The following is a 27,908-nucleotide window of genomic DNA, read 5'->3' as shown; positions in this document are numbered from 1 at the left end:
ATCGAGAAGGATGACATCACACCAGGAAGGAGCGAGGCAGCTGTCAGAGTCCATTTTATTGAGTGCAGTAGCATTTCCACAGGTCAGAGAAGACAGGCCATGGGCAAACAGACCCCACTCAGATTTCTGCTTGAGAGGCATGAGGACTGGCTACCCAGGACAGAGCTCCCAAGGCCTCTGAGGCAGGGTGCAAGCCTGGCTTCTGCCCCCTTCCTGGCCCCTGCCCCCAGGAGAGGTCCTGCAGAAGAGCAGCCACATCTAGGGAGCCCCCCCGACCCCAGGGCTATGGGAGCCTGAACTTGCTAGCTACTCCACTCCCAACAGGGGAAAGATACCCACCTAAATGCCAACATGACGAGGAAGAGCAGAGGGAAAGAGCCTTGGGGTCAGAGGTGTGGGTGCCCCAGCAGCAGAGCTGGTTCCAGAGGCCCAGGCTGGCCCGCTGAGCTGCACTGGCTGCTCCTGCTGCCGTGGCCTGGGGGTTGCAGGGAGGGTGGGCCTGCACCCAGGTCCGCATTTGGCCCACAGATGGGATGCTGACAGGCAAAAGCTTTAGCATCTGGCTTTTATTGGTTGCTTGTTTTCTCAAGCCCAGCATTAAAAAAAAAGTCACCTGAGGTGGTAGTTTGGTCGTGGGTGGAGGTAAGGGCAGGCCAGTGGTCAGGAGGAGGGCGCCAGCATGGGTGGTGGTCCTTCACATGTAGTACCAGGCCAAGAGGCCGGCAGCCAGGGCCACGCTGGCAGCCAGGATGAACTGGAGGCTGGGCTTGCTCAGTACAGCTAGGACTGTTCGGAAGGGGCAGCTGCTGCCCTCCAGGGCACCTGCACGGCAGCACCAACAAGGGACATGGCATCAGCAGGGGACACGGACACAACCACCCTGGGGGGAGCTCGGGACACACGAGACCTACCTTTGTCTTGTTTAGCAGCGTAGTAGGGGCATTTCCGCACATCTCCTTTCCCATCGTGCACAGGGAGCCCGTCCTCCAGGGTCTCTTTGGCCAGCAAGGAGCCAGCCTGGTCCAGTTCACTGAATATCTGCAGGTGCAGAGGATCGACAGCCATCACTGGACTGTATCCTCTGTTTTCAAAGAAAAATCTCTCTCCCCCGGACACGGAGCTGGAGCAGGCGAGGCTTGCTCAGGAGTGCAGAGCAGCAGCCCCAGTCCGTGCCCCACCGCCGAACTCTGGGAGGTGTGGCCGTGCCTGTGCTGCCCAGACTGACAGCCCACAACTGAAACTACCAGGGGACAGATAGGAGGAGAAAGCAAAAGCGCTGCCCCAAGACAGTGTGAGCACTGGTACTTCCCTACTTCCAGCCACTGGGTATTTTTAGCAAGAAACAACAGAAAAGGAGGAACATGGGAAAATGAGGCCCTGACAGGGCTGATCTAGCCTAAGTGGCCCTCAGAGGCCTGCTGAGATCAGACTAGGGCTGCCAGGCCTGTGGTCAGGCTGGCGCTTCACCACCTCCCGTGGCAACTTTCTGGTGCTGAGGGCTGGGCCTGGGCTCTGGACACAGAATCAACCTCCCCAGACTTGGGCCCATCTAACAGCTACTTGTAAACTGAGTCATTCTCACTCTCCTTGGTTCTCTCCCTGAACTTACCAAGTAGGACTTCTCATAGCAATCCTTGCTAAAAAGGGGGAAACCCATTCCTTAAGACCAGGATCCTGGGGTGAGAGGGAGGGAGATGGCTCTCTCCTTCCCAACCCCTCAATGTGCTGGGGCCTCGCCTTCCCAAAACACAACACACAGGCTATCAAACAAGGCAGAGCCATGACTGGGTTCATGCTCTCTGGCCTGTTTGGTCCCTTGACTTTCTCTCGGGCAGGCTGTAGCTCCTGTCCTAGTGCACTGATGCCCATTTGGGCAGCCCCTCTGTCCTAGTGCACTGATGTCCATTCAGGCAGACCCACAGCAGCCCCCCGCGGTCAGAGGCCCTTTCCCGCCTGACCCCTGGCAGTACCTGCATGTTGTACTCGAAGGCCTTGTTGGCCTCCTCCACGATCTTCTCTTTGGTCTTCAGGTTCAGGTCCAGGGCGTTCATCCTGGCCCGGTAGAACTGCTTGAACTGCTGTGCATTGTCCACATTCTCAAACAGGTAGAACTGGGTCCCTTCCCCTGTGCTGGGGAGTTTCAGGGCCCGCTGGGCCACCTTCTTCAGCACCTGGCCCCCTGAGAGGTCCCCCATGTAGCGGGTGTAGGCGTGGGCCACCAGCAGCTCTGGTTCATTCTGCCCCACGCAGTGGATCCGCTCCACGTACTTTCGGGTGGCCTCGGAGCACTGCACCTGCTCCTCCCAGTCCTCACCATAGAAATACTCCATGTCCTTGATCAGCGCCGCCTTCCGGTGCAGCTCCAAGGGGAAGTACAAGGGGGCAAAGGCCGGGTGGTCCTTGTTCCGGTCCATCTCTTCCTCAAGTGCCGAGTATGTGAAGTACAGTGCAGTGGTGGCCAGCTGCCGAGGGCGATGGGGAGACCATGGGAAAGGGAGACCTTGGCCAGCAACTCCCGAGCCCACTGCCCACACTTCTGAGCAGCTGTAGACAAAAGCTTGAGTAGCACCCCCCTCCATTCCCCAAAGGCCTACTTTTATACAGTGAATTATTTCACATGCGCAGGAAGCTTTTGTTTCTTAAAGGAATGACACGGTGAATTCTTTGGAACATGGATCACTTCCTTTACATCACTATGTTATTCCACTTAAGACATGAAACCACAGCCTGACACTGAGAAAGCATGTAGTATGGAGAAAGGCTCTCCGGGGGGCTTCCTCATGGGACTAAGGCCCCCAGCCCGACCCAGTCCATGACCTAGGGCACAAACCTTAAACAGCTCCTTCCTGATGTTGCCTTTCAAGAAGTCCTTGACAAACTGGGTGTTTTCTGCCCGGTCATGCGCTTCCTTGGTCCCTTCCTTCAGGAGCTCGGAGAGGTCCACCATCCTATGGAGAGAGCATGCGTGTGTGAATTAGCCCTTCCCAGCTCTAGGCTGACCACTTGCTAAGCTAGAGGCAGAGGCTGCTCAGAAACTTGATTCCAGCCTCTTACCAAGAAGCACAGGGCAGGCAGATGTGAGTCTGCTCCAAGGACTTGGGAGACACTCTGGATGACTGTGACCTACTCCTCCACAGTGTCCGTGTCTCTCTGAACCACCCAAATGAATGATGCTTTGCTTCTGTGGCCCCCTAGTGCCCGAACAAACACACCACAGCGTGTGCTGGCTTCAGGGAACAAACAACCTTTGGGAATGTCTCTCCTGGAATCCACACCACTGAGAAGGACTGACCATGCATCTTCTGGGGTGGCCCTGCTGCTTTCCTCCCACCTTGGACCCACAGTGTCTTCAGGATTACATGTGGCTGGGTCCAGGAATAGGAAGATGCAAATGAGATCAAGGCCGGGGAGGTTAGAGCCAGGACCTAGGTTTGTGCTGCTTAACAAAATTATGCAGGATGGAGTGGTGCTGACAGATGCTAGTAGCCAGTACCAGACAAAGTGGAGAACGCACCGAGTAGGGGCTCATGTGCGTCCATACAATCATCTACTAGAGCGAGAAAAACTTGACCTCTCGAAGCCTAGCCTCTGTTGGCTTCTTTAGGAGACTAGCTCATATCACTCATGTGCTGACAATAGTTTATTATTAGCAATTATTTCAAGATATAAAAAAAGAACTTTGCTGGAACTCTACTCACTGCTCTGTGGTGACCTAAATGGGAAGGAAATCTAAAAATGAGTGGATATATGTATATGTATAACTGATTCACTTTGCTGTACAGCAGAAACACAACATTGTAAAGCAACTATACTCCAATTTTTTAAAAAAAGAACATGTGATATATATATATATTATACATACATGCATACACATATATGGAATGGAATATTACTTAGCCACAAAAAAATAATGAAATAACGCCTTTTGTAGCAACATGGATGGACTTGGAGGGCATTATGCTATGTGAAATCAGAGAAAGACAAATACTAAATTCCACTCACATGTGGAATCTAAAAAATACAACAAACTAGTGAATATAACAAAAAAGAAGACTCACAGATATAGAGAACAAGCTAGTGGTTACCAGTGGGGAGACTGAAAGGGGGAGGGCAATATAAGGGTAGGGGACTAAGAGGTACAAACTACTATGTATAAAATAAGCTACAAGGATGTATTGTACAACTCAGGAAATATAGCCAATATTTTGTAATAACTATAAATGGAGTATAACCTTTAAAAATTGTGAATCACTATACTGTACACCTGTAACTTATATAATATTATACATCAACCATACTTTGATAAAAAATAAATATTCAGAAAAAAAAAAAAAAAAGAACTTTGCCAATGACAGGGCTACAAGGACAGGCTAAGAACAATGAAGAACAGGCCCAGGTAACTAGAGGCTTTGAGTGAACTGGTCCTCCCCAGTAAGGAAAGCCCTGAAGTTAGAGTTGCTCCCACATTCAAGGGGGTGGGAGACACTGGAAAAGGTGCCAGCTTTGCCTCTGATTACCCTTTCTCACCCCAGATGACAAAACGCTTAGAATTTTAAGAAGAAAAAAGGACCAGGAATACCATCAAGTTCCACTATTCAGCATTCCTAGCAGTGCCCGTCCTGCCTCCTCGTATGATGGAGATGACGGTGAGAAGGAGCGAGCAGAGCGCTGAGCAGCCCAGGGTGCCATATGCTGTCTCTTCAGTGCCAGCCTGGCGTCCGGGGACCACAGCAGCATGACTCTGACCACACCTGGTGCCTCCAGCACCTGAAACCAGGTGTGCTGGGCATGGCAGGCCCTGGGCCCACCTAACTCAAGATGGCCAGTCCCCATCGCTCACCTGGTGTGGTTTTCTTTTTCTGGGGCCCCAGAGCTCTTTTTCTCTGGCTCATCCACCCCCTCTGAGGTCTCCAGTTCCGCTGACATCGTTGCCAGGTGTGGTTCTTGCTGCTCTCACTACTCTGGTCCTGCAGAGACATGAGGAGTAGGTGATGCGGCGCCCACGACAGTCACGTCCCCCAAACACCTGCTGGCTCTGCTCTCCCCTGAGCAACATAAGCAAAGAGTCACCCACGTGCCTCAGGAATGTTTTCGTTAAAAATAAAGCTTTGCCGTTACTGGGACTATATCTGCATATGGACAAAACATGGACAGTGGTGAGAGTATTGTACTGATGCTGAACTTGCTGTTTTTTATAATTGCACTGTGGTTAGTTAAGAGAACGTCCTTGTTTTAGGAAACACATACTGAGGTATTCACAAAGTAACGGGGCATACTACCTGCAACTTATTGTCAAATGGTTCAGAGACAGAGAAAAAGAGCATGCGTGCACGTGTGTGTGTGTGTGTGTGTGTGTGTGTGTGTACAGGCACGTACATGGAGGGGGGAGGACACACAAGTAAAGCACATGAGGCAAAATGCTGATGGTAAATCTGGATAAAACGTACACAAGAGTTCTATGTACTATTCTTACAACTTTTCTGTATTTCTGAAATTATAGCAAAATTAAAAGTTATCCAAAACATAAAATAACAAAGAAAACATCATTTTAAAAAAAAGAGCAGTACAGCAGCTCTCAGGGCGGCAGCAAGCTCATCTGAGCCAGTCCAGCCTACCTGTTAAAGGCAGGTGGCCTTGTGCAGAGAAGCACACGAAGTGGAACGTCAAGCCAGGCCATTCAGAGCAGCTCTGCTTTAAAGCAGAGCTGCTTGAAAGGCCCCTGAAAACCTGCCTCAGCTACACTGAGTCACCACGCAAGCAAACTGTCCCCAGCCCACTCCAGACTCTGCCCGGCTGATGGAAATAACAAGTTAGCCAATCGGTGCCTGCTGCTTGCTGCCACGGCTGAGCCTTCGTCAGCCAGGGAGATATGGTCCCAGAACACAACAAGCTCACCCTCCACCCCGGCAGTGCAAAGGGGTGGGAGCCCATCTGGGAAATTTCCAGATGAACAGCAGCACAGCTGCACCAACAACTAACAAAGTAACGCAAGACCAGGGCTACCAACTCAGGCCAAATCAAGCCAAGAAAAGAAGAGACCTTAACTTTCTACCTCAAGCAGCATCTACTTACTGAGCATTACTGAGCTCTACCCAGAAATAGGCACTTCTTTGTTCAAGCAGAACAAAGAAGTATAAGAAATGGTCTTTGAAAGGTATAAAGAAGGCATAAAGGTCCCTGAAAGGTATAAAGAGTTAAAAACAACCTCTATCTCACCCCACAGATACAACCACTGTTAGTATTTTGCTAAATATCCTGAGTTTTCTCTAGATAACATCTTCTTTGTTATCTTTGGGGATATTATAAGGCATGGTTTTGCTCAGCAGGATCTTTCTGAACCTTCTCTCACCTTTAGATTTAGTATTTATACAATCGGATTAATGATAGGAAGGATTAAGTGAGAACACGGAAGCATAGTGCCTGCCACTTGGTAAGCACTCAGTAAATATTAGATATAATGGTTTGTACTTGCCCAAGAACACTTAGAAAATAGCAGAAAGTTAAATAAGCCAGACAAAGCATGGTACCATTTCCATGCACAATCTTTAAAAAAAAAAAGGTTCAGTTCATAGAACACAGTGGAATGGGGGCTGCCTCAGAGGGGGGGCAATGGGTAATGCCTGGTAAAAGGGTACAAACTTTCAGTTATAATATGAATAAGGTCTGAGAAGCTAATGAATAGCATGGTGGCTATAGCTGATAATAGTGTACTGCGTAACTGAAATTTGCTAAGAGAATAGATCTTCAGTGTTCTCACTTAAAAAAAAAGGTAGGGGCTTCCCTGGTGGCGCAGTGGTTAAGCATCCGCCTGCCAATGCAGGGGACATTGGTTCGAGCCCTGGTCTGGGAAGATCCCACATGCCATGGAGCAGCTAAGCCCACCCGCCACACGTACTGAGGCTGCATGCCACAACTACTGCAGCCCATGTGCCTAGAGCCCGTGCTCTGCAACAAGAGAAGCCACCACAATGAGAAACCCGCGCACCGTAACGAAGAGTAGCCCCCACTCACCGCAACTAGAGAAAGCCCACGCGCAGCAACGAACACCTAACACAGCCAAAAATAAATAAATTTATTTTTTAAAAAAAGGTAAATATGTGAGGTGACGGATGTGTTAACTTGTGGGGATCCTTTCACAATGTATGCATATACCAAATCATCACGTTGCACACTTTAAACAATTACAATTTTGTCAATTATAACTCAATAAAGCTGAAAAGAAGAGAGAAAAGAAACAGCAAAATAGGGCTTCCCTAGTGGCGCAGTGGTTGAGAGTCCGCTTGCCGATGCAGGGGACACAGGATCGTGCCCTGGTCTGGGAGGATCCCACATGTCTCGTAGCGGCTAGGTCCGTGGGCCATGGCCACTGGGCCTGCACGTCTGGAACCTGTGCTCCGCAACGGGAGGGGCGCAGCGGTGAGAGGCCCGCGTACCGCAAAAAAAAAAAAGAAGAAGAAACAGCAAAATATAGAAAATGGGACCTTCTTTTGACTCCAAATTAGATACACTCTTCTCTATCAAAGTGTTGGTGACGGTATGGTGCAGACCATCAACAACAGACGGGATCTGGGGTGGGGGAGAGGAAGTGCCTCTAGATCAAGCAACAGTATGAACAAAGCTAGAAACTGGACAGTCCACAGAGATGGTGAAAGGCTACCCAGCTATGTGTCCTCTTTCTGAGGGGTCGAGGTAGACTCTGCCAACTGTGGAATAAGCCCCACATAGCTTCCCCCAGCTTGTTCATACTGACCCAACTTTACAGACTTCTTTTTTGGCCACACCACGCGGCCTGCGGGATCCTATGGGATCTTAGTTCCCTGACCAGGGATGGAACCCGGGCCCTCAGCAGTGAAAGTGTGGTGTCCTAACCACTGGACCACCCGGGAATTCCCCAGACTTTTAAGAAAGAACATCTGAGCTCCACTCCCTTAGGGACCCTGAGAGCCACAATTTGTCCCCAGCTGCTCGGCACTCAGACTGCAGAGAGGAGAGGGTGCTGACATGAGAGTTCTAGGCTTCCCAGAGGAGGAAGGCTGCAGTAAAAGGCCCCAGAGGCTCTAGGCAGGTGCACGGCCACACTGAGGACACGCCCCAGGCACCTGAGGACTGCAGCCCGCATGCTGCTTACAGGAAAAAACTAAAATCAGGCAAAGACAAGAACAAATGCCATTTGGTTGCCTAGGTTACCAACTGCAGTAACTTAGGTAAATTCCTCCACCTGATCATCATGCTGCACAGCAGTGACTGTATGAGCGATTAAATCTGACCATTAACTGTTTTACTTGATAACTGCACCTTCTGGGAGGTGTAGTCACTTGAGCAACAAGGCTTCTGCTTCTCTTAAAAACACAGAGGAAGGCAAAGCCAGTTTTCCTCCAGTGCCCGTCTTGGCATTTTTTTTTCTCAGCAGCACTTTATTTGTGCCAGTCCTCCCTCAGGCACACCCTCCGCCCACCCTCTTCAACCTGGTCCTGCCCAACAGCCCCTAATTCCTTCCTCCCAGCTCTAAGGAGGCCTGACTCTGCCCCCAGGGGCATGGCCACAGCTGTCTGCTTCACTGCTGTAGCTCCAGGGCCCCCAAAATAACAGGCTCTCCATAAACACATGTTGAACAACAAATCCAAAGGAATGAAGGTGGGTGTAATGCGTGCCGCCAACAGCAGGCATCTATGGCCAGCAAAGCGCACTCTGCGGTCCACTACTTCAACAAGTTCTAAACTCAAAACACGGTTTAAGGATTTTGCTTTGAAACAAGGACAGATACCAGCTTATTCCATCCCAGTGGCAAGAATACTGAGTCCTTACGCAGGCTAAAAACTCCATCTGGCAGGGAAGGAGAACATTTTCAGCAAGGCTCAGTTAGTACATTCAACCCACACAGGCTCGGTGCCTGGAAGAGGGCTGTGTCCATTCCTGAGGCCTGGCCACTGTTCCTCAAGGGAGTGGCCTGGGGTGCAGCATTCAGGAGCCACCTTGCACGTCAGAAACAGAAATCACTTCATTCTCTGAAAAGCTACATGGCCAAACTTGGTCAGGCTGACTTCTACACTCAAATCCTTTTTTCTTTGTAGGAACCACTGTAATCCCTAGAAAATCAGAGGCCAAATCATAAATGTGGAACCTTTCTAGACTTCAACCTCTTGTTATCAACAAGAAGCTGCCCCAACCCCCCAACAAAAACACAAAAACAGAAAGATCCCAAAATATTCCACTGTGGGAAATACACTTCAAGAAGTATTAATAAAAAAAAAAAAAAAAAAAAAAAAATAAGTATTAATAGTAATCAAAATGATAAGTAGCCATACTATGACATTTGAAAAAAGTCACACAGCCTAACAATACAGGGCAGGGCTACTCAAACAACAGTAAACAATGGAATCCTGGCACCACAGCAACAAGCTGACGGGCTCTACCCCTGCATAAAGAAGTCTACATAAACTTCTTTGTTAAAAAAAAGGCCCCCAAACACTGACTACGACTATCTACAGCTAAGTATACTGATGGTGACAGGAAGGGAATTTGGAAAACTATGAATACTTGTTATTTGTTGGACTTTTTAGCTAACTGGCTCCTTCTTTCATATACAGTGGCTCAATTCTCTTGAAAGGGGGGAGGGAAAGGCATGGGAGAAGGGAGAGAGAGAGCAATTGGACCAAGGAAACCAGCTAAGACCCTGTACTGTACCAAGTGGTCACCAGGAAGTCCCCTGGGCCCTTTACTTTGCTCTTACTAATTCTAGAAAGGTCGATCTGCCCTCTCTCTTCTACTTCCAGAAAACTGTGACTCTCTGTTTGTAAAATCTACTTCCATAACTCCATAATTCCTGTACTCCTAGCTGTTCACCCGATCACTACTGGTTTTCACTCCCACTCCCACACCTGATCTGAGAGAAGCGGCAACAACATCCCGATCACCAATGTTCCCTCCTGTGGACCTGGCCCAGCAGATCCACAACACTCATTTCAAAGCCTCTGCCCTGGTAAATGACAGGCTCAATCAAGACTCTAGGGCTTCTGAAAGAACAGTCATGTTCAAAGACATTAAATCCTCCTCCATAGAGACTCACATCAGCAAATCTCAGGTCAGTCAGCCTGGGACACGGCTGCCAGACAGAAACACAATCACCACTCCTTCCCCACCTGGTGATCCCAAAAGGCACAGTGGAGACTTCATCCGTAACAATTCTTTTTTTCATTCCCATTCTTCTTCTTTGCCCTGGAAAACCACAAGTGAGGGAAGGGGGCAGGTTGCTGAGCTTGGCCAGAACTAGAGAGGAAGGAGGGGGGAAGGGGGAGGAAAGGCAGGCAACCAGCTCCCTGAAATGAGAACAGTTCTCCTGCCTGACTGGAATCGACAGTGACCAGCTATCAGCTACCGCAACTCATGGGATGCCCACAACATGAGCTAGTGCTGTTTTCCCACATACACAGAGGAGGAAGCAGCCAGACGGAAGGTGAGTGGCTGCTCCCTCCCTACCGAATGGCTTCCTACTGGGCACCAGAAGTCCCTGCCTGCCTCCTAGAAGGCTGTTGGCGGCTCAGAGTTCACTCCGGTCTAGAAGTGGCGTCACATTTATAAGAGATGATCATTCTTCAGCTTCCACAAGTGCCATCAGCCTGTTTCCCACCCCATTAAACTAGAAGCATCCTACAAGACAGATCAAGACTCCCTCATACTCTGAGTTTCTCAGAGTCCAATACCATGTTCCAAATCATGTACAGCACAGCACCCTGAGGAGTCTCCAACCTGAGCTGTAATTGTTGCTGATGCATGAATGAAATGCCTACTGACAAAGCTAGCTAAATGAAGGGGGCGGGTGAGGGGTGACAATAAAATATGGATTAAATTCTAAAATACCAAGTAAAATAATAAAAAATTTAGTTGGGTACTACCTCTCTGAATTAAATGGTATGAAATCTAGTTTTATTTTTCTTCAAATCTGACTCCTTCCCTCCCTCCTTCCCTCCTTCTCTCCACCTCCACCCCTCTTTCTGGTGGTCTGGTTTTTTTTCTAACTAATGACTTGTTTATAAATTCCCATGCCTCTGAGCTGGCCAAGGCCATTCTCACCTCACAGGGCCCAGCTGGGCTGTTGCTTTCCTTTAGGGGCCAGTGTTGTTTTTTCTGCTGCTCCCCCAGAGTCCTCTCCCAGGGCTCCAGCAGCCCAGGGTCTCCCCCATAGTCCCTGCCCCGGGCTGCTCTCCCCACATCAGAGGTGGACACTGACTCCCTGGGTCCCTCTGACAGCACCACACAGGTCCAGTCCCACATCCTCTCTCCCCTTGCCCAGCAAGGCTGCTCCTCACCCACGGGCCTGTGAGGGCAGGTGCCTCAGCAGGCTCTGACTCCTTTTCTTAGCCAGTACTGCTGGTAATGAGGCCTCTGGTTTCTTGTCTCAAGGTGCCTCTGGTCACTGGTGCAGCCTTCTTCCCACAGCCCATGGAGATGTGTTTGCGTGTTTTCCACTCTTCTGGCTGAACTAATACCTTTCAACTGTATACATCTTTGTCTATGATCTCACCCCACCCACATATTGTGACATTCAGGAGGGTCAACAGTTAAAAACGATGCATCACCTGTCACAGAAACCATGTACAATATGTGCCCCATAAATGTTTTCAGATGATAAACACAGAATACAAGAGTCCAAGACACTCCCTTTCCTGGACTATAGGATTTGTTCCTTCTCTACATCCCCTTTTCACCTTTAAGTGAGAATACCTGTTTCTGTTGAACAATCCCATAATCAGGCCAAGTCAATTCTTAATGGTGCCACATACTCCTATCAGGCAAGCCTCAGCAGATAAAGAAATGGGTTGTTGTGCTTGCTTCGGCAGCACATATACTAAAATTGGAACGATACAGAGAAGATTAGCATGGCCCCTGCGCAAGGATGACATGCAAATTTGTGAAGCATTCCATATTTTTTCCAATAAAGATGTTAAAAAAAAAAAAAAAGAAAGAAATGGGTTGTTTACCCATCATGCAAGTTCTTTTCTGAATATCTGTCTACACAAAACGAGTAAATTCTAACATCCTCCTTCTAACCCTATATATGATCTGGGGAACAAACGATGCTAGGGCTACTGTGGAGGGAGAGGGAGCAGGAGGGAGGAAGCCAGGGGGCAGGAAGGTGCATCTCTTCAGAGCTTCCAAATCTCTCCGGCTTTCTCCATTTTTCACCTGTAAAATGCAATGAATACCTGCCCAGCATTCAATAAAAGACTATTACTAGGATCAAACAGGATAATGACCATGAAACCACTTCATAACAAATGTTAATGTTACAAAAGGAATTGAGAATGAACTCAGAACTGTTTACTAGCTGGTCTACCCTAGAAGGCACTCCTGGTGAGCTTTTTTCAGACAGTGCTAGGACACCAGGAAATTCTCAACAGGGGGAAGAAGCCCTGTTCCCGGATGCAACGTGGAAATAAACTTGCTCTCCTTAGCACTGTTTAAAATCCAGTATTTATAAGCATAAACCCTGCACCAAGGGCCAGTTTTGCACCCCAGCTGGCATATGGATGTGAAGAGGAGGTGCAACCTGTTTTCTGTAGCAAACAGCCTTGACTGTCCCTGCGCTGCTCCCAGATCTCAGGGAGGGCTGGAATGATGCAGGGGAGCGGGGAGCTCAGTGGACCTGTCAGTTTACAGGGGCCACTTTTGGGCTCTCACTTACTGTTGATTATTGCTCTAGACCCAGCTCACCTTCGGGAATGGAAAGGTAGCTGCGCCCTGCACAAAGGGTATGGTCTTTAGAGTTAGAAAGATCTGGGTTGGAGTTCCAATGCTTAGTAGCTCCATGGCTATAGTTAAGTCATAACCTTTTGAAGGCTGAGTTTCATCATCCATAAAACTGGGTAACAAAACTCTCTTTGCTCCACATTCTCAAGTGTGCTGTGAGGACTAAATGAGCTAATGTGTGCACAAGTGCTTCATGAAACTTAACGCTGCTCAAATGCTAATGATCTCTTGAGAAAGTTTTTGGCGAAAACGGGCAGCTGGGTGATTCTGAAACACTGAGGAAGAATGTGAAATTTGGTGAATCCATAGATAATTCTGGGCAGGTCACACCTGAGGACTTCTGACTCAGCCATCATCCTCTGACAGTGTCAGGAAATGGGAATTCCTGCTCTTTCTGAGGTGAGACCTGTGACCACTGAAGCTAGAAAATCCACACTGCAGATGCTGCTTGATGCTGGCTAAGTTGGATGTTGGAAGCAGTGCACAGGGTTGACTCAGCTCTTACCCTACGAAGCAGTGATAAGAGGGGCCTCCCAAAACCCTGAGGAAACCACATCACCTAGATCAATACCTTCTGAGTTTGTAGAATAAATGACCTGAGGTCTCTGAACTCTGGTGCTGCCACACCTCAGGATATCTTAAACACAAGCTTCACCCATTTCATTTTGATCACTGGGTGAATTCAATCCCACAGTCCATTGAATGAATGGATGACTATTAACCTCTTGATAAAGAGAAAGTTCAAACAAGGATTCCTGGAAAAGTGGGGAGTCCAGGGACACAAAGCTCTTGCATCAGATTTACTCAACACACACCTGCACATTTGGGCAACAAGCAACCAGAAAGCAACTAAGGGCACTAGTCTCTTAGTAACCTCAAAAACTGGCGTGATTCAGGAAGTCCAAGACTTCTCTGGCAGGCTTTTTTCACTGTGGAGGGGTGGGCTCATCTGTAGCACATTCTAATACAGCTGAGCAAGAATTCAAAAGCAGACACTGGGACGAAACCTGAAACACTGAAAAGAGCAGAGAAGAGGCCAGAAATCTACTGCTGCTGGCACCAAAGATGCCACTTCCGGGCTTCCCTGGTGGCGCAATGGTTGAGAGTCCACCTGCCGATGCAGGGGACACAGGTTTGTGCCCCGGTCCAGGAAGATCCCACATGCCGCGGAGCGGCTGGGCCCGTGAACCATGGCCGATGAGCCTGCACCTCCGGAGCCTGTGCTCCGCAATAGGAGAGGCCACAACAGTGAGAGGCCCGCGTACCACAAAAAAAAAAAAAAAAAAAAAGATGCCACTTCCTACTACAAATGAAATAAATACAAGACCTGCCCTTGTTCCCTGAGTGCCACTGGGTCTCAGGGCTGAGAAGACAAGACTCTTTAGTCCCATGAGAAGGACCTGGAGGGATAGGGGCTGAAGTACTGACTGAATTCTAAAATGGTTAAGTTGGGATTTTATAAGAACAAAGCCTAGGCACCAGACATCTACAGGGCTGGTTGTAACAGAGTAAATGCTGGTGGGTCATCTCCATCAACCAAAAATCATTCCAACTTTGGAACAATCTTGAAAGCACGTGTCCTGTGGATTAAGTGGTCAGTCACATCTCCTTTCACTCAGGTGCAACAACTGTCACCTGTGACTTCAGCTTCTCTCATAAATGATGACTACAAATAGCATTTGGGAGTTGAGGGAGAGAGTGGATGATTAGGATGCTTCTGCTGAATTTCCATTTTGGAAAACCTAGAAGTGCTATGGGCTCTCAGGTAATTTCCTCTGTACAAACAGGATCAACAGAACCTAAGCAGCATCCTTGCAGGGACCAAAGGCCCTCAAGTTCACCCAAGAGAGGGTGGTGCAGAGGAAGAGCACCAGACTAAAATCTAACAGATGTGGACACACCAGACTAAGTCACTTTCGAGCAGAATCCCATGACTATGAAGGAACTAAGATCAAGAGAATTAAGTAATATGGCCAAGGTCACTCAGAGTAAACAGTCGAGCTGGGACCAAACCTGAGTCCTTCTGAATGCAAGGTGATTCCTCCTGTGTCCCCAGCTAACCCTCAGTGGTACATGAACGTGAAATTAGTAGGGTGTCATGACAGACTACTAGCAACATGGAAACTGAGGTTATATTACACTGCATTTACGCTAACAGTGGAGGAGTTTGCTAAACCACTGAGTGCCATTCGTTTTTTTAGTATGAAAAGTGAGCTCAGTCCTATGATTTCTGAGAAGTAAATGTTCAGGCTCCCATTTGAAGATTCAGAAGCTGCTGCTGCCCATCCCCACAAATCTCATCTTGGCTCACTCAGAATACAGGGCAACCCGAGAAGGTTGTCCCCTGGCGAGCCCTACTTTTGTTGACTAACACGGCAGGCCAAGGCTGGAGATGGTTGGTCCCAAGGGGGAGGATTGGGACTCCATCCCCCGACCCCCGCCACCACTCAGTGCCTGGAAGGAAGCAGCCAGATCTGCCAGGTCTTGGTGGACGATGAAGCCAGAGGCTCTGGGGCATCCCAACACCAAGAGGAAGTCACAATAGAGTCTGCACATTTCTATAGTACCTATTACCATAGTAACTACAGAGAAACAGAAGACCTGGTTTTAAGAATCTGAAAGCGTGTCCTCCATGTGTTAAGTGTCTAAGACCTATTCAGTCCTTTCTGTCTACTGAAAATACATCTGCCTTTGAAACAGTAGTGTGATGGATAGGAAGTACATCAACATAAACTTCTTATAAGATTAGCAACTCCATAGGCCAAGGCATTGGTCAATCTAATAATCTAATGAGGTGGCTCCTCTCTCACTTTGGACCTGTTTGGGATCTTAACATATTTCCACAGGCCTACAGAGTTAGGTGGCATTCTCAGGCTTTTTCACAACTGCCTAGATCCTGGCAGCAGGGGAAGGGGTGGGTGAAGTGGCGGCAAGGAAACAAGCCCTGACCAAGAACTGGCAACTCCAAGAGGCTGGCCCTGTCCTCACAGGCTTGTGTCTATGGTGGCAGGGGACCAGCAGCAATAGCTACCGGACTTTCTTAGAGTAAGAGGCTCGGCTTTCCCAGCGTTCCCAGCAGGCCCTGCCTCCACTGGAGGAGCGGTCAGGAGCAGAGTAGGCAGCCTGCTGCCACTCAACTCTCTGGTTCCCTGTATTAATAAATGAGGCAACAGCTCCCAGGAATGGGGGTGCGCAACTGTTTTCCTCCCTCAGTATATCTGGCCTATTTGTACATGGATGAAAATGTCCCCTAGGAGTAGCCAGGAGCTAGAGGGTAGAAAAAATATACTGTAGGTGATGTGAAGTTATCAGTAGTTAGTTGTAACAGCAGCCCTCTCTTCCACTCTAAAAAGCATCTCAGAATGAGAGCTGACTTATAAGGATAATCTTTAACTCAATAAAACATATTTTTTGAAAGACAAAATATTCAAAAATTTCACTGTTAGTAACAATTTACTTGCAACACCCCTCAAAGCCATACTTGAAAGGCAGAAAAATCAAGGTGGCACAGTGATTACTTAGCAAAATGCCCTCAAACTCTTTTTCTAGATACTCTAGGTCTTCATTGAAGCCTTCTCAGATCCAAGGTAAGAGATAACAGATCATCACACATTACTCTACCTGGTCTATCCATGAAATTTCCACAGCCATGTGCATTAGTTTCCTCACCAGGACGAAATGCCCAGGACACAGCCTCCCCACACAGTAGTCACCGGCAGTAACTCAGCATCTGTATAAATGTGACTATTAACTTAGATACAAATATAAGTATTTGTATTTCGGTATACATCCTATGACATGCAGACCGAATCCCTCCACCTCAAAGTTTCTGGAAGATGGGCTCAACAAATCTAACAGCAGCCATACGCACAGAAGTCCTATTTGCACAGCACAATGCTAACGTGCTGACAGGACACCAAAGGAGTTGAGGTAATGACTGAATTGCATGATTATCTCTAGAGCTGGCCTATGGTAAGCGCCCAACAAACCTGACCTGAACTAAGCCCAGCCAAGAGAGAATCCACTGCCACACACAGGCTGAGAGGCAGCATAGGGCTGTGGTCAAGGCACAGGCTCTAGTCAGGCAGGACAGAGAGAAAACCCTGGTTCTGCTGCACACCTGCTGGGTGGCCCTCGACCAGGTACCTCTCTGAGTCTCAGTTTCTTCATCTGTAAGGATAGTAATAACAACTCTGCAACGTAGGTATAAAAATGAGATAATTTACTTATAAAACTGCCATATAGTATGATGCTGACTAATAAACTAATAGTTATTTGATGAATATTTGACTAATAATAGACTAATAAAGTGTCACTTAAAGTTAACAAATGTTCCTGTATACTTTTAGTTAAGAAATGGAAAAACCCCTGTCTCTATGAAAGGCCCTATAGGTAGCATCAAATCTATACTGGGATCACAGACTGAGTTGAATGCTCACTGTGAAGAACCTGTTTTCATTCTGATAACACTAGATACCAAGAAAGGAACAGAAAAACCTTGGAATTTCTAGCAAAATAAAATTTGCAAAGGACCTAAAGGAAGATGATCACCAGAGTTCAAATTCTTTTAAGGAGGCTCTAAACATGAGTTAGGTGAAGCCCCTCCATGCCACAGAGGGTCAGGATCGGGGACGGAACATGTTACTGTTTTGTTTCTTTAGAGCAGCTCATCGCTGTAAATGAAAGTTTAGGTAAATGAAAAATGTACTTGAAAATTCTGATTTCCATTTAGGTCTCTTGCCAATCAATCCCTAACCCAGCAGTTCTCAGATGGGGGCCGTTTTATCCCTCAAGGGACATTTGGCCATGCCTGGAGACATGTTTGGTTGTCACAACTGGAGGATGGGCTGTGCTACTGGTATCTAGTGGGTCTGATGCTGCTCAACATCCCACAGAAAGCACAAGCGTGCATACATATACACACACACACACACACACACACACACACACCAATAACAACAACAATTATCCAGCCCAAAACGTCAACAGCACCAAGGCTGAAAAACCCTGCTCGAACCTCTCATCCCTTCATCAGTTTACAGAGACAAGAAGAGCTTTGTTTTCAGGCTAAGCTTCACACCATCCATCACACCTTCATCAAATATCCTTTACAGAGATTTCTGGGGAAACTGAATTTCCACCAGAAAACAGAAGAGGCTGTAGGTGGGGCAACTTGGCACTGCCCACAGATGACAATGAAAAGGGTCACAGTACCTTCCTGGGAATAGGACTGATTTGTATTTCGATCGCTAGGAGGCAAAACCTTTCAAGTAGGCTCAGTAACAAAGCCAGGCAGAGGTGAAGCCCTGACAGAAATGTGCTCACTGACTTTTTGGAGGAATAAAACATAAAACTGGGAGAAAATCTAATTATTGTTTAACAGTCTGGTGTCTGACTGACAAGTAGGCTAAGAATGAGAACTAAGCTCTACTACCAGGTCTGCGCTAGCTAGCTGTATTAAACGACTGCCCTGAACTCCAACATCCTCATTTACAAAATAAGAGGCACTTCTCAGTGAGCTGCAGGGAAGATGGTATTTAACAGGAGGCAGAGCAGGAAAGACTGTGGGCTTCCCCCACCCGTTTCAGACAGAGCAGCTCCCCTATTCCTCTGAAAATGGAGTTGTACTGCTTCTAAAAATAAGGTCTAGATAACAATGAGCTGGATGATATTGGAGGCATGATGTTACATTAAGTGCTACCTAAGTAAGTCTTTCGTGATCTATTATAGCACTTGTATTGTTACAGTATTTATTTGTACACGTCTTTTTTCCGGATTATGGCTCATTTATCTTTGTCTCCTACTGCCCAACACAGGGTACCTACCTAATCAGGGTTTGCTGAGTGAATAGACAATTTCCAGAATGTAAGGTATTCTCAAAATCAAGGTATTCTCAAAGAGCAGATGACAAAGAGAACATTTAACAGTGAATTCCAGAAATAAAAATGCCTGGCTAGTGAGTAAGCATCTTTGAGCAGCATTTTTACTGCAGAAATTTCTACTGATGGAGGGTGGGGGGTGACACGGGCCTTGTAGGGGGACCAAGCACATGATGCTCTGTGCTCAAATAGCTCACTGAAAGAGAAATGTTGCACTGCATTGGTTTTAAACTGGCTTCCTGACATTCTACAGATACAGCTATTGACCACACACCTTTTAGATTTTAAGGACTTTGAAAGCCTGATTAAGAGCAGAATACTGCCTTACCTTTTTTTTTTTTTTTTAAAGAAATGGATAGGTGGGACTTCCCTGGTGGTCCAGTGGTTAAGACTCTGCACTTCCACTGCAGGGGATGCGGGTTCGATTCCTGGTCAGGAAACTAAGATCCCACATGCTGCGCAGCGCGGCCAAAAAAAAAAAAAAAGAAAAGAAATGGATAGGCAAAATTTTAACAGTCCAGGTAACAAACGCTTACCAGCACTCCTCCACTCCATGCATGCACAAACCACTGACCCTTCCTGCTGTCCACCTCTGTGAAAACCCTTTATTTTCCCCCAGGTGGCTTTAGAGAAGGGATTTCACAGCAGAATTCTCTTCATGTTCGTTAGTCTAGGGAAGGTGTCAACCTTCTTTTAACATGCCCATATCCTGTCTTTAAGCACATTTTGGAGGAAATACACCAAGGCATTAGGTTATTATTGCAAGGGGGAAAAGCAAAATGCTACAGTGATCGCAATTTACCAAAAAGAAAATAAAAAAACAAACAGCATTTTGCCACTGTAAAACGAATATTCCTGTTCCATGAGGCAGCCTGCACAAAATACATAAATTAAAGATACATGAAATGGGTGCCTGTAATTCCCAAGAGGTCTCCAGAACTGGTCAAACATCATTGTCACCACTAATCATTATCGAGAGGAAACTCAAATAGCCCAGAACATCTACTGCTGACTAAGGACCTGATTAGGCAATAATGAATGAATAACTAGGGGTAAAAAAGGTAGACACGATGGGGAGGGCAAATGTCAAGAAAGGAAGAGAATCGTGTGCTCCAGGGCTTTGAGAGGTATGCTCACCCCTTTTCCCAAACCAAACCCTACACAGAAGGCTAATACATGGGGCAAGTACAGTGGAGCATCCACAGTTAAAGCAGTCAGGGCGGGTGGGGGGCGGGAGCTCAGCTCCTCCTCCGCCCTCAGGAGCCCTGAGCTCAGCATGCTTTGTGGTCTGGGGCAGCTAGGGCACTCACTCTGAAACAGACGGTTTCTATTTCTCGCCGTGTGCGCTAAGAGACGGCAGCTCTAGGACAGTCTTTTAGGTCTGCATGTCCAAAGCAGCAGAGGGAAGCTGGTCTTGAATTAGGCTCTATTCACAGACCTGCCCAGGGCTCCCTCCACTCTTTCATACCTTGTTTCCAACTAGTAGTTTCTGAAAAACATCCTGACATTCCAAAAAGCATGTGATTTCTGTGCCAACTCACCCTCTCCCCAAAACTCCTACTTGGCTCTAGCTCTGTATCACAGACAGGTACACACTCTATTGGCTGCACTTGACTATAAGGTCCCTGAGTGCAGACCTGGAGCCTTACTCACACCAGTCAGGTAAAGGCACTTTAGCTGCCCCACTCCTGGGAACCAGATTAGACCACTGTGTACGTGGGAACATGCTGCCCTTTGCATGAACACTCAAGTATGTCCCATGACACTTGATGTTTGGTAGAAGGCTTCTTGTTTACAAAGGAATCCTACGGTTTCTGTCTCTAATCTTCCATGGAAATACCTCCTCATCTGAAGATACAAATTCACAGACGTGCACTTCTGAAGATGGGTAGCAAGGGTATTTGTCAGAATATAATAATCATTAGCCTTTTGAAGTTGCAAATCCCTTTGAAAATCAGATGAAGACTTCAAACTCTCTCTCCAGAACAATTACATATTTAAAAAATGCTGCCTATGCCATTTCAGAGCAACCACAGGCCCCTAAAGTTCACCTGTGGACCGAGAATTCAGGTTAAGAATCCCTATTCTAGATGAGTTACTTTATGAGAGACATTCCTTTTGTGGGTAATATGTTTTCAGTAAAACCCCTTAATGCTTATTCATTAAAGAGGGGTTTCCCCTCCTTCCTTCTTTTCTCTTCCTACTCTGTCTTTTACCTAACCCAGTGGGTTTCATTCAAATTATCATCTTTTCCACTTCTCAGCTCCATACTTCCCTGACCTCGCAGAATACTGAGTGTCAAAACAACAATCATAAACCATACAAAGTGAATTTACTGTTTTGCACCTCCTCAAGGTGACTGCCAACCCCCTGTGAACAAGGATTGCTGGATTTGCTGTTGTTTTTGTACATCCCCTCAGTGCCAATAGTCTGCACACCATAGAGGCAAGACATGTGTGCCAAATGGGCAGATAGTTAGCTTCTTTGTCCTTCTACCTGTAGGCGTTTGCACTTGAATGTACTGACTTTAAAATCTGGGCATAAGTCCCAGAAAAGCCACATGCAAAGGGAAGAAAGCATAACCTAGAGCAGCCAGTCACCCCACTTTGTTCCTTCTGGGTCTGCCGGTTAAGACTTTTTGCAAACACAAAAAGTGTTACAAAGCAAGACAAACATGACACTGACCACAGACACTTAGAAATTTTGCTGAGGCTGACAAAAACCCAAGTGTGGCAGAGGAATAGAGAGTTTTTGTTTATTTGTTTTTGTTTTTGAATATTTTGGTTTTTTGGACCCGAGGCATGTGGGATCTTAACTCCCCAACCAGGGATCGAACCCACACCCCCTGCATTGGAAGGCGAAGTCTTAACCACTGGACTGCCAAGGACGTCCCAGAATAGAGTGTTTTAAAAGTTATTTTCTAATTAGTGGGATACCTGCTACTACTAAGCAAAGACAAGGCGTGACTCTCCCCTTGCCTTCCTGTAGAAAATCAAGGGAGTAAAGGTTTAATGCCACTTCATTATGTCTGCTTTTCTCATCTGCCTTCAAACACTACTACCTAGCCCCCACTCCCAACCCACACTCAGTTTTGCTCACCGATTGTTCCCCTTCATCTGCCTGCCCTCCTCCAAATTGCCCTGGAAATAGTTCCAGGTGACAACAGCTCCTCTGTAGCAGCTCCTACTGGTCTTGCCAGAGAGAATAGCAGATCCAGTACTAAGGAAGGCATGTGACATACCATCTTATCATCAACAAACACTTATAATGCTCATGGGCTCTACGACTACAAAGAGGCCTAAGATGTTCAGGACCTCAAGCAGCTTTCAACTGAGAAAGAGACAGAGAGAAATAGAAAGATAAATGACATAACAGGTGTATTATAGTATAAATGCTAATTGTGCAGTACAGACAACAGTGCTAAAGATGGAGCCTTATGTTCCAGATTTTCCAGGACAGTTCTGACTCAAATATCCTGTCTCACCAACTCCTTCAGTATACCTGTATGCTCAGACTATGGGTCCCACTGTTTGGCATAATAAATATGATCACCCCAGTGACTGAGGACGCAGGTCAGCCAACTAGATTAGCTAAAAGCATGATGGTAAATTGTTTTTAATCATGCTAGCACCTTCCCATAGCCCTAAGGTAACTGCGGGACTGAATATAATACAAGATAGTGAAACTTGAGGCTTCCAAGACTGAGAGAGCTCACTGGGAGAAAGGCAAGAAGCTGGGAGTATTGAGAAAAAGTCAGGCTGGCGGGGTGCTAGACACCTGTCTCTTTATGCCATTCTTCCACAAAGCCCTTTTAAAGTTACTGAGAACTATGACAATAATTAGGCTTATGATATTCCTGGGAAGGAAACAAATCTATTCGTGTGACAAAAATTAATTTTTCCCCTAAGTAGAGAGAAAAGAATATCCACTTGCTGGGCCTCTGGCAGAAAAGCTGACCGCAGTCACTGTGTGCAGCAATCCGCCCTTCCTGTCCTCTCTGCTGTCTCCTTCCTCGTGTATCCTGTCGCTTACTTCTCACCTTCCTACCAATCTATTCCCTCTTCCATCCAGCCTGGGCTTTAGACAAGGAGGCCCCAAACAAGAATCACATGGGAAACTTTAAAAACACAGGTTCCCAGGCCCAACCCCAAACTTAGTGAAACAGAAAAGTTTGGAAACCCCTGTCTTAGATTGAAAAGCAGCATTCAAGGCACTCAAGACTTGAAGGCTCATCAAGAATTAACCTCATTTTTCAGACACAGAAACTGCAGCTCAAGGGGCTAATGTTTTTCTCATGATCAAAAATATACCACAGCTTCCTTTTTGGGGAGAAACAAACCCTTTATTTTTCACTCTTTCTAATATAAATTAATATGTATGTATTTGGATACATATACACACATGTAAAACAACATTGTCTAGTGTTGAATAGCTGTTTGTGAAAATAATGGTTACAAATTGATTAATCAGCTCAATTTTGTACTTAATCCAATCATTTTGAAGTGCAAACAAAAAGTTAGTGTATATGTAGACTTTCAGAGAGAGAGATACTTAAGCATACATTTGAAAAAAGAACCCTCCTCAACATCACATCATTGAACAGCAAGAAGACACGCAATCTGATGCAATTCCTACTCCAAAAGCAGACTAAACAGCCCTTGGGTTACTATTAAAATATTTGCTTAAAAGAAATGTATCACATAGGGAAATGCACGTTTGCTAAAAGCCTTTTAAAATTACATCAAAGCAACATTAAAACCTGCTCACTGAGAAGAGCCTCATGAATTTAACTGCTGTTTTGAAATGCCTAGTTAAGGTTTAGAATATTACCTTGTAAGGTCTGACTATAGATGTGATTGATATGACGACCCAAAAAGAGTTCCTGGCTCCACTGCAGTCAGCTACAATCGCAATTTAGATGCAGTCCTCTGATGGGCTGATTGTAAACATATTCCCTTTATAATAGCTATGCACCTCTAAATTATCTATAGTGAACTACAAAACCATTGTTATTCTTAATGGAAAGACACTGGTCATACAGAAAGGATTTATGAATAAATGTAACTGCATATCCTATAAACATATGTAACATTGTTAGACCAGACCATCAGTTATGGGCTGCTGTATTTCAGTATTGTGCGTCAGATTTATTAGAAAGTTTAAAAGAATTTAAAGCCAGATGCCTTCATTAGCTGGCTTTACAATGCGTAATATAATTGGAGACATCTTATGGTAAATAAATGAAGTCAACAGGGAAAAGTAAACCTTGGAGTGAACTATCACAGAGCACCCGAGTGGTCACCAGAGTGAAATAACTTCCATATAAAAAACAGGAAGACCCCAGTATAAGCAGTTATATTAACTGTTCCAATTAAAGATATGCCCCCTCCACTCTCTCTCATTGCTGGCAAGAATTAATCAGTAATGGCACTGCTTCTCAGCAGGGAAAAAATACCCTGAGAGATTATTCAGATTACAATAAAAGGAAGAGGGGCTTCCCTGGTGGTGCAGTGGTTGAGAATCTGCCTGCTAATGCAGGGGACACGGGTTCGAGCACTGGTCTGGGAGGATCCCACATGCCACGGAGCAACTAGGCCCGTGAGCCACAGCTACTGAGCCTGCGCATCTGGAGCCTGTGCTCCGCAACAAGAGAGGCCGCGACAGTGAGAGGCCTGTGCACCGCGATGAAGAGTGGCCCCCACTTGCCACAACGAGAGAAAGCCCTTGCACAGAAACGAAGACCCAACACAGCAAAAATTAATTAATTAATTAATAAGATCCTACCCCGACATCTTCTTAAAAAAATAATAATAATAATAAAAGGCAGAGCTTTCGTCCTATACTTTTACACAAACAAACCTAACAGATATAATAAATTAAGTTAAAAAGCAAAAAACCTTCACTCTGTTCAACACAAAAGGAAATGTGACCCAGATCTCTTAATTCTCCAATTAACTAGTATCAGAAAAAGAGACTGCATTAAATGTCTATTTATCACTTTTTAGTTAACTATGGCCAATAATATACAAGGAGGTAATGTATTGTTCAAATCTTTCTCTCCAAGGAGTTACAAACTAAATTCTGAATTTTACACTGAAATATACAATTCCAATTTTCAAAAATATCTTCCACCTAGAGGAGTGATATTTCAGTCTTTGGTGCAAACCTGATACAGAGCCCAACTATCCTATGAAGAGAGTCAGCTTTTAAAAAGAAACCAAAAAACCAAGGTAGCCCAAAGGCCCCAGCTATTTTGCTCTTCAACAGACTCAAGGAACGGTAAGCCAAAGGCAATGAATACTTTACTTTCTGTAATTCACCTTCTCCTTGGCATTGTCATTTCTGGAGTAGCTCATACTCCTCACTCTGGTGACTCACAGCATATCATCTCATTGGCTCAGGCAAAGGAAAAATGGAAATCAAGTCAGACAATGGGGGAATCACAGATTTTTCCTCTTCACATAGCCAGTCTGACCAGGTCACTCAGTAAGTGTGTTTCCAAGCTCCCTCGAATTCCCATACCCCCAAGAGTATTTTGGCTTAGGTACTGTATTTGAAAACTTTTCCCAATTTCACCAAGTAAACTTGAAATGCCCAACTGAACTGTTAGCTCTTGGTAAGCTTGTGATGTCTTGTCTTGTGATGTTTCTTGAAAAAAACAAAATGAATAAAGCACAGATTTAGGGACTTCCCTGGTGGTGCAGTGGTTAAGAATCCGCCTGCCAATGCAGGGGACCCGGTTCGAGCCGTGGCCCAGGAAGATCCCACATGCCGCGGAGCAACTGAGCCCGGGCGCCACAACTACTGAGCCTGCACTCTAGAGTGCGCGAGCCACAACTACTGAAGCCCACACGCCTAGAGACCGCGCTCCGCAACAAGAGAAGCCACCACAATGAGAAGCCCACGCACCACAACAAAGAGTGGCCCCCGATCGCCGCAACTAGAGAAAGCCCGCACACAGCAACGAAGACCCAAAGCAGCCAATAAATAAATAAATATAAAATAATAATTTTTTTAAAAGCACAGATTTACTCATTTATATTCCTTATCCTCCTCCTCGCAAAAGAAAACCTAAAAATTTTAATATGACAGTTAAAATTTTAATCAAAACACCTGGTTAATGCCTAACAGAAATTCAAATACATAAAACCAGTAAGCTCCCTGTTTCCTTCTGCTTGGGAGGGCAGTTTAGAGGGAGAGGGAAAAATGTCTAGTTTAAATAACATAATTCATTTTCAATCTCCATGGCTCTGTTTAGGAAAAAGCATGGGATCTGGGAGCAGACCACCAAGTACAAGGCCATCTGTGCCATCTTCTTGATTGTGGGATGCAGGTTAAATCTCTTAACTCAAGATTCATCATTAAACCCATTTCACCTGTGGGAAAACTATCAACTCACAGGGTTTTGTTAGGGGCTGAGAGTGAGAGGGCTTCCTGAACTGTAGAGCACCATAGGATGTTTATATTTTTTCAATCATGCTCCTTCTTGTGTGGTTCACAGAGCCATGAATACAAGACAATAGGATGAACAGCCACAGGCCACAGCAACCAGTTCATTAGAAGTCATTTAAATGACATGACACAGGCCTTGTGCAAAGACTGTGCAAGGCGGTCCTGGCAGCTTTTACGAGACAATTAATACACCTAGGGCACTGCGCTTATGAGGTGACAAGCAGACTCCCTGCCAGACTAACCGGTTGCCCCTGACGTTGGTCCCTCGCAATCTGGCGGCCGCGGGTCACTCCGTCAGTCAAGACAGTGACTCAAAGGGCCCTACGGACCGAGGTGAGTCAAGAGCAGGAAGGGCAGAGCCCCGGCCCACGCCAACAGCCCAGGCACGGCTCTCCGCCGCCGGGCCAGGTCTGGGTCCTCGCCGGCCCAAGGTGGACAGACGTGCGGGCTGGGCGGTCAGAGGCTGCAGGCCCCGCGGGAACGCCAAGTCCGCCCGCGGCGACCAGGGGGTCACCTCCCCCGGGGCACAACTACGCGAACTCGCGGCTTAGGACTCCCCGGGCCTCTGAAACGCCGTCTAGGAAGCGGGGCCCCCACCCCGGTCGCCGCGCTCGCCCCCTCCGGGCCGCCCCCCGCCCCTGGCCCGCCAGGGCTCCCTCAAGCGGGCGCTGGGGCGCAGCGGGCCATGGCCGACCAAGCCCAGCTCCCGAGGGCCCGGGCGGGCCAGGCCCGCGGAGGAGCCCCGAGGGAGGGGCGGCAGGGCGCGGACGCTCACCGGCCGCGGACACTCACCGGCCGCGGGTCAGGTCTGCCGCCCGTCAGCGCCGAGTCCGCGCGTCACTCAGCGTCTATCTCTGCGCCGCGGCCGCCGCAGCCGCCGCAGCCAAGCAGGCCGCCCGACGTGCGCACGCAGCGGAGGCGGGGCCTGCGGAGGACACACCCCTGCGGCGGGCAAGTGGCTGCAATCCTAGAACGCTGGTCGGCTGCGGAAGTCGAAAGTGCTTGCGACTGAATGATCCATTCATTAGAGGGGGTGTTTATGAGGACTTCTCGGGGCTACACGCTTTTCTTGCCCTTTGTCACATCTGCTTCAGGCTCATCTAACACTGGGCTCCACCTGTCCCTTCTGTTTCAGCCACACTGGTTTCCCGTCATTTCTTAACCACGCGACTGGCTGCAAATTAAAAGGCTGGTATTGTCCGGTACTGGCAAAGGTGTGGGGAATGAGCGGTATTTGCGGGAGTTATTGGGAAAGGGGGGACAGTTTGGCAAAAGATCTGTTAAAATTCAGAATAGGCATTCTCTTTGATCCAGTACTTCCACTTTTGGGTAGCTGTTCTAGAGAAACACAAGAACCCCAAGAGACACAAACAAGGAAGGTCATTGCAACAGCATTTCGGTGAAAACCTTGAAACAACCTTAACGTCTATCAAAAGACGATGGGGTTGGGGTTGACAGGGGCACATCTATTCAACAGAGTTGTGCCGAATAAAAAGGAAGGGCAGGGAATTCCCTGGCGGTCCAGTAGTTAGGACTCGCCGCTTTCACCCCTGGTCGGAGAACTAGGATTCCGCAAAAAAAAAAAAAAGGAAGGGCAGACATCAAGTAGAAGGGGGAAAAGCAAGTTGTAGGAAAATACAAAAATACATTCGAACCTAGAGATTGTCATAGTGAAGTAAGTCAGACAGAGAAAGACAAATATATGATATCTCTTACGTGTGGAATTTTTTTTTAAATGGTACAAATGAACTGATTTACAAAAGAGGGTCACAGATGTAGAAAACAAACTTACCGTTACCAGGAGGGAAAAGGCTGGGGGGGGGGGGATAA

At 46.9% G+C, this 27,908-nt stretch overlaps 1 protein-coding gene and 1 non-coding gene across 6 annotated transcripts; one reads left to right on the top strand and one right to left on the bottom strand.

The window, feature by feature from the left end:
* Positions 1-29: 29 nt before the first annotated feature.
* HMOX2 (heme oxygenase 2) lies at positions 30-26,996 on the bottom strand. Of its 5 annotated transcripts, XM_032606962.1 has the most exons (7): positions 26,871-26,962; positions 18,955-19,081; positions 4,841-4,967; positions 2,831-2,948; positions 1,971-2,462; positions 912-1,038; positions 30-822 (listed from the first exon to the last, which is right to left on the bottom strand). In XM_032606962.1, exons 3-7 carry the CDS (start codon positions 4,924-4,926, stop codon positions 695-697), a joined length of 951 nt encoding a protein of 316 aa, XP_032462853.1. In that variant the 5' UTR covers positions 4,927-4,967; positions 18,955-19,081; positions 26,871-26,962; the 3' UTR covers positions 30-694. The 5 variants fall into 5 exon arrangements, with proteins under 5 accessions (XP_032462853.1, XP_032462852.1, XP_032462855.1 ...); XM_032606961.1 differs by lacking the exon at positions 18,955-19,081 and having other exon boundaries at positions 26,871-26,996; XM_032606964.1 differs by lacking the exons at positions 18,955-19,081; positions 26,871-26,962 and adding an exon at positions 26,321-26,343.
* On the top strand, positions 11,822-11,928 carry LOC116741056. Its single transcript, XR_004346031.1, has one exon. It is a non-coding gene; the product is annotated as a U6 spliceosomal RNA (small nuclear RNA).
* Positions 26,997-27,908: the final 912 nt, after the last annotated feature.

Source organism: Phocoena sinus, chromosome 15, assembly GCF_008692025.1.
Source record: "Phocoena sinus isolate mPhoSin1 chromosome 15, mPhoSin1.pri, whole genome shotgun sequence".
NCBI classification, from domain to species: Eukaryota; Metazoa; Chordata; class Mammalia; order Artiodactyla; family Phocoenidae; genus Phocoena; species Phocoena sinus.
The sequence above is the reverse complement of the archived record's forward strand: the minus strand, read 5'-3'. Positions and strand labels throughout refer to the sequence as shown.

Bases quoted from the DNA above. Each gene is read 5' to 3' on its own strand.
- HMOX2 (XM_032606961.1), bottom strand. From the start codon at position 4,926: ATGTCAGCGGAACTGGAGACCTCAGAGGGGGTGGATGAGCCAGAGAAA. The intron at 2,463-2,830 runs GTTTGTGCCCTA...CGCCCTCGGCAG, and splicing joins TCAGGAAGGAGCTGTTTAAG to CTGGCCACCACTGCACTGTA. The intron at 823-911 runs GTAGGTCTCGTG...GCTGCCGTGCAG, and splicing joins CGCTGCTAAACAAGACAAAG to GTGCCCTGGAGGGCAGCAGC.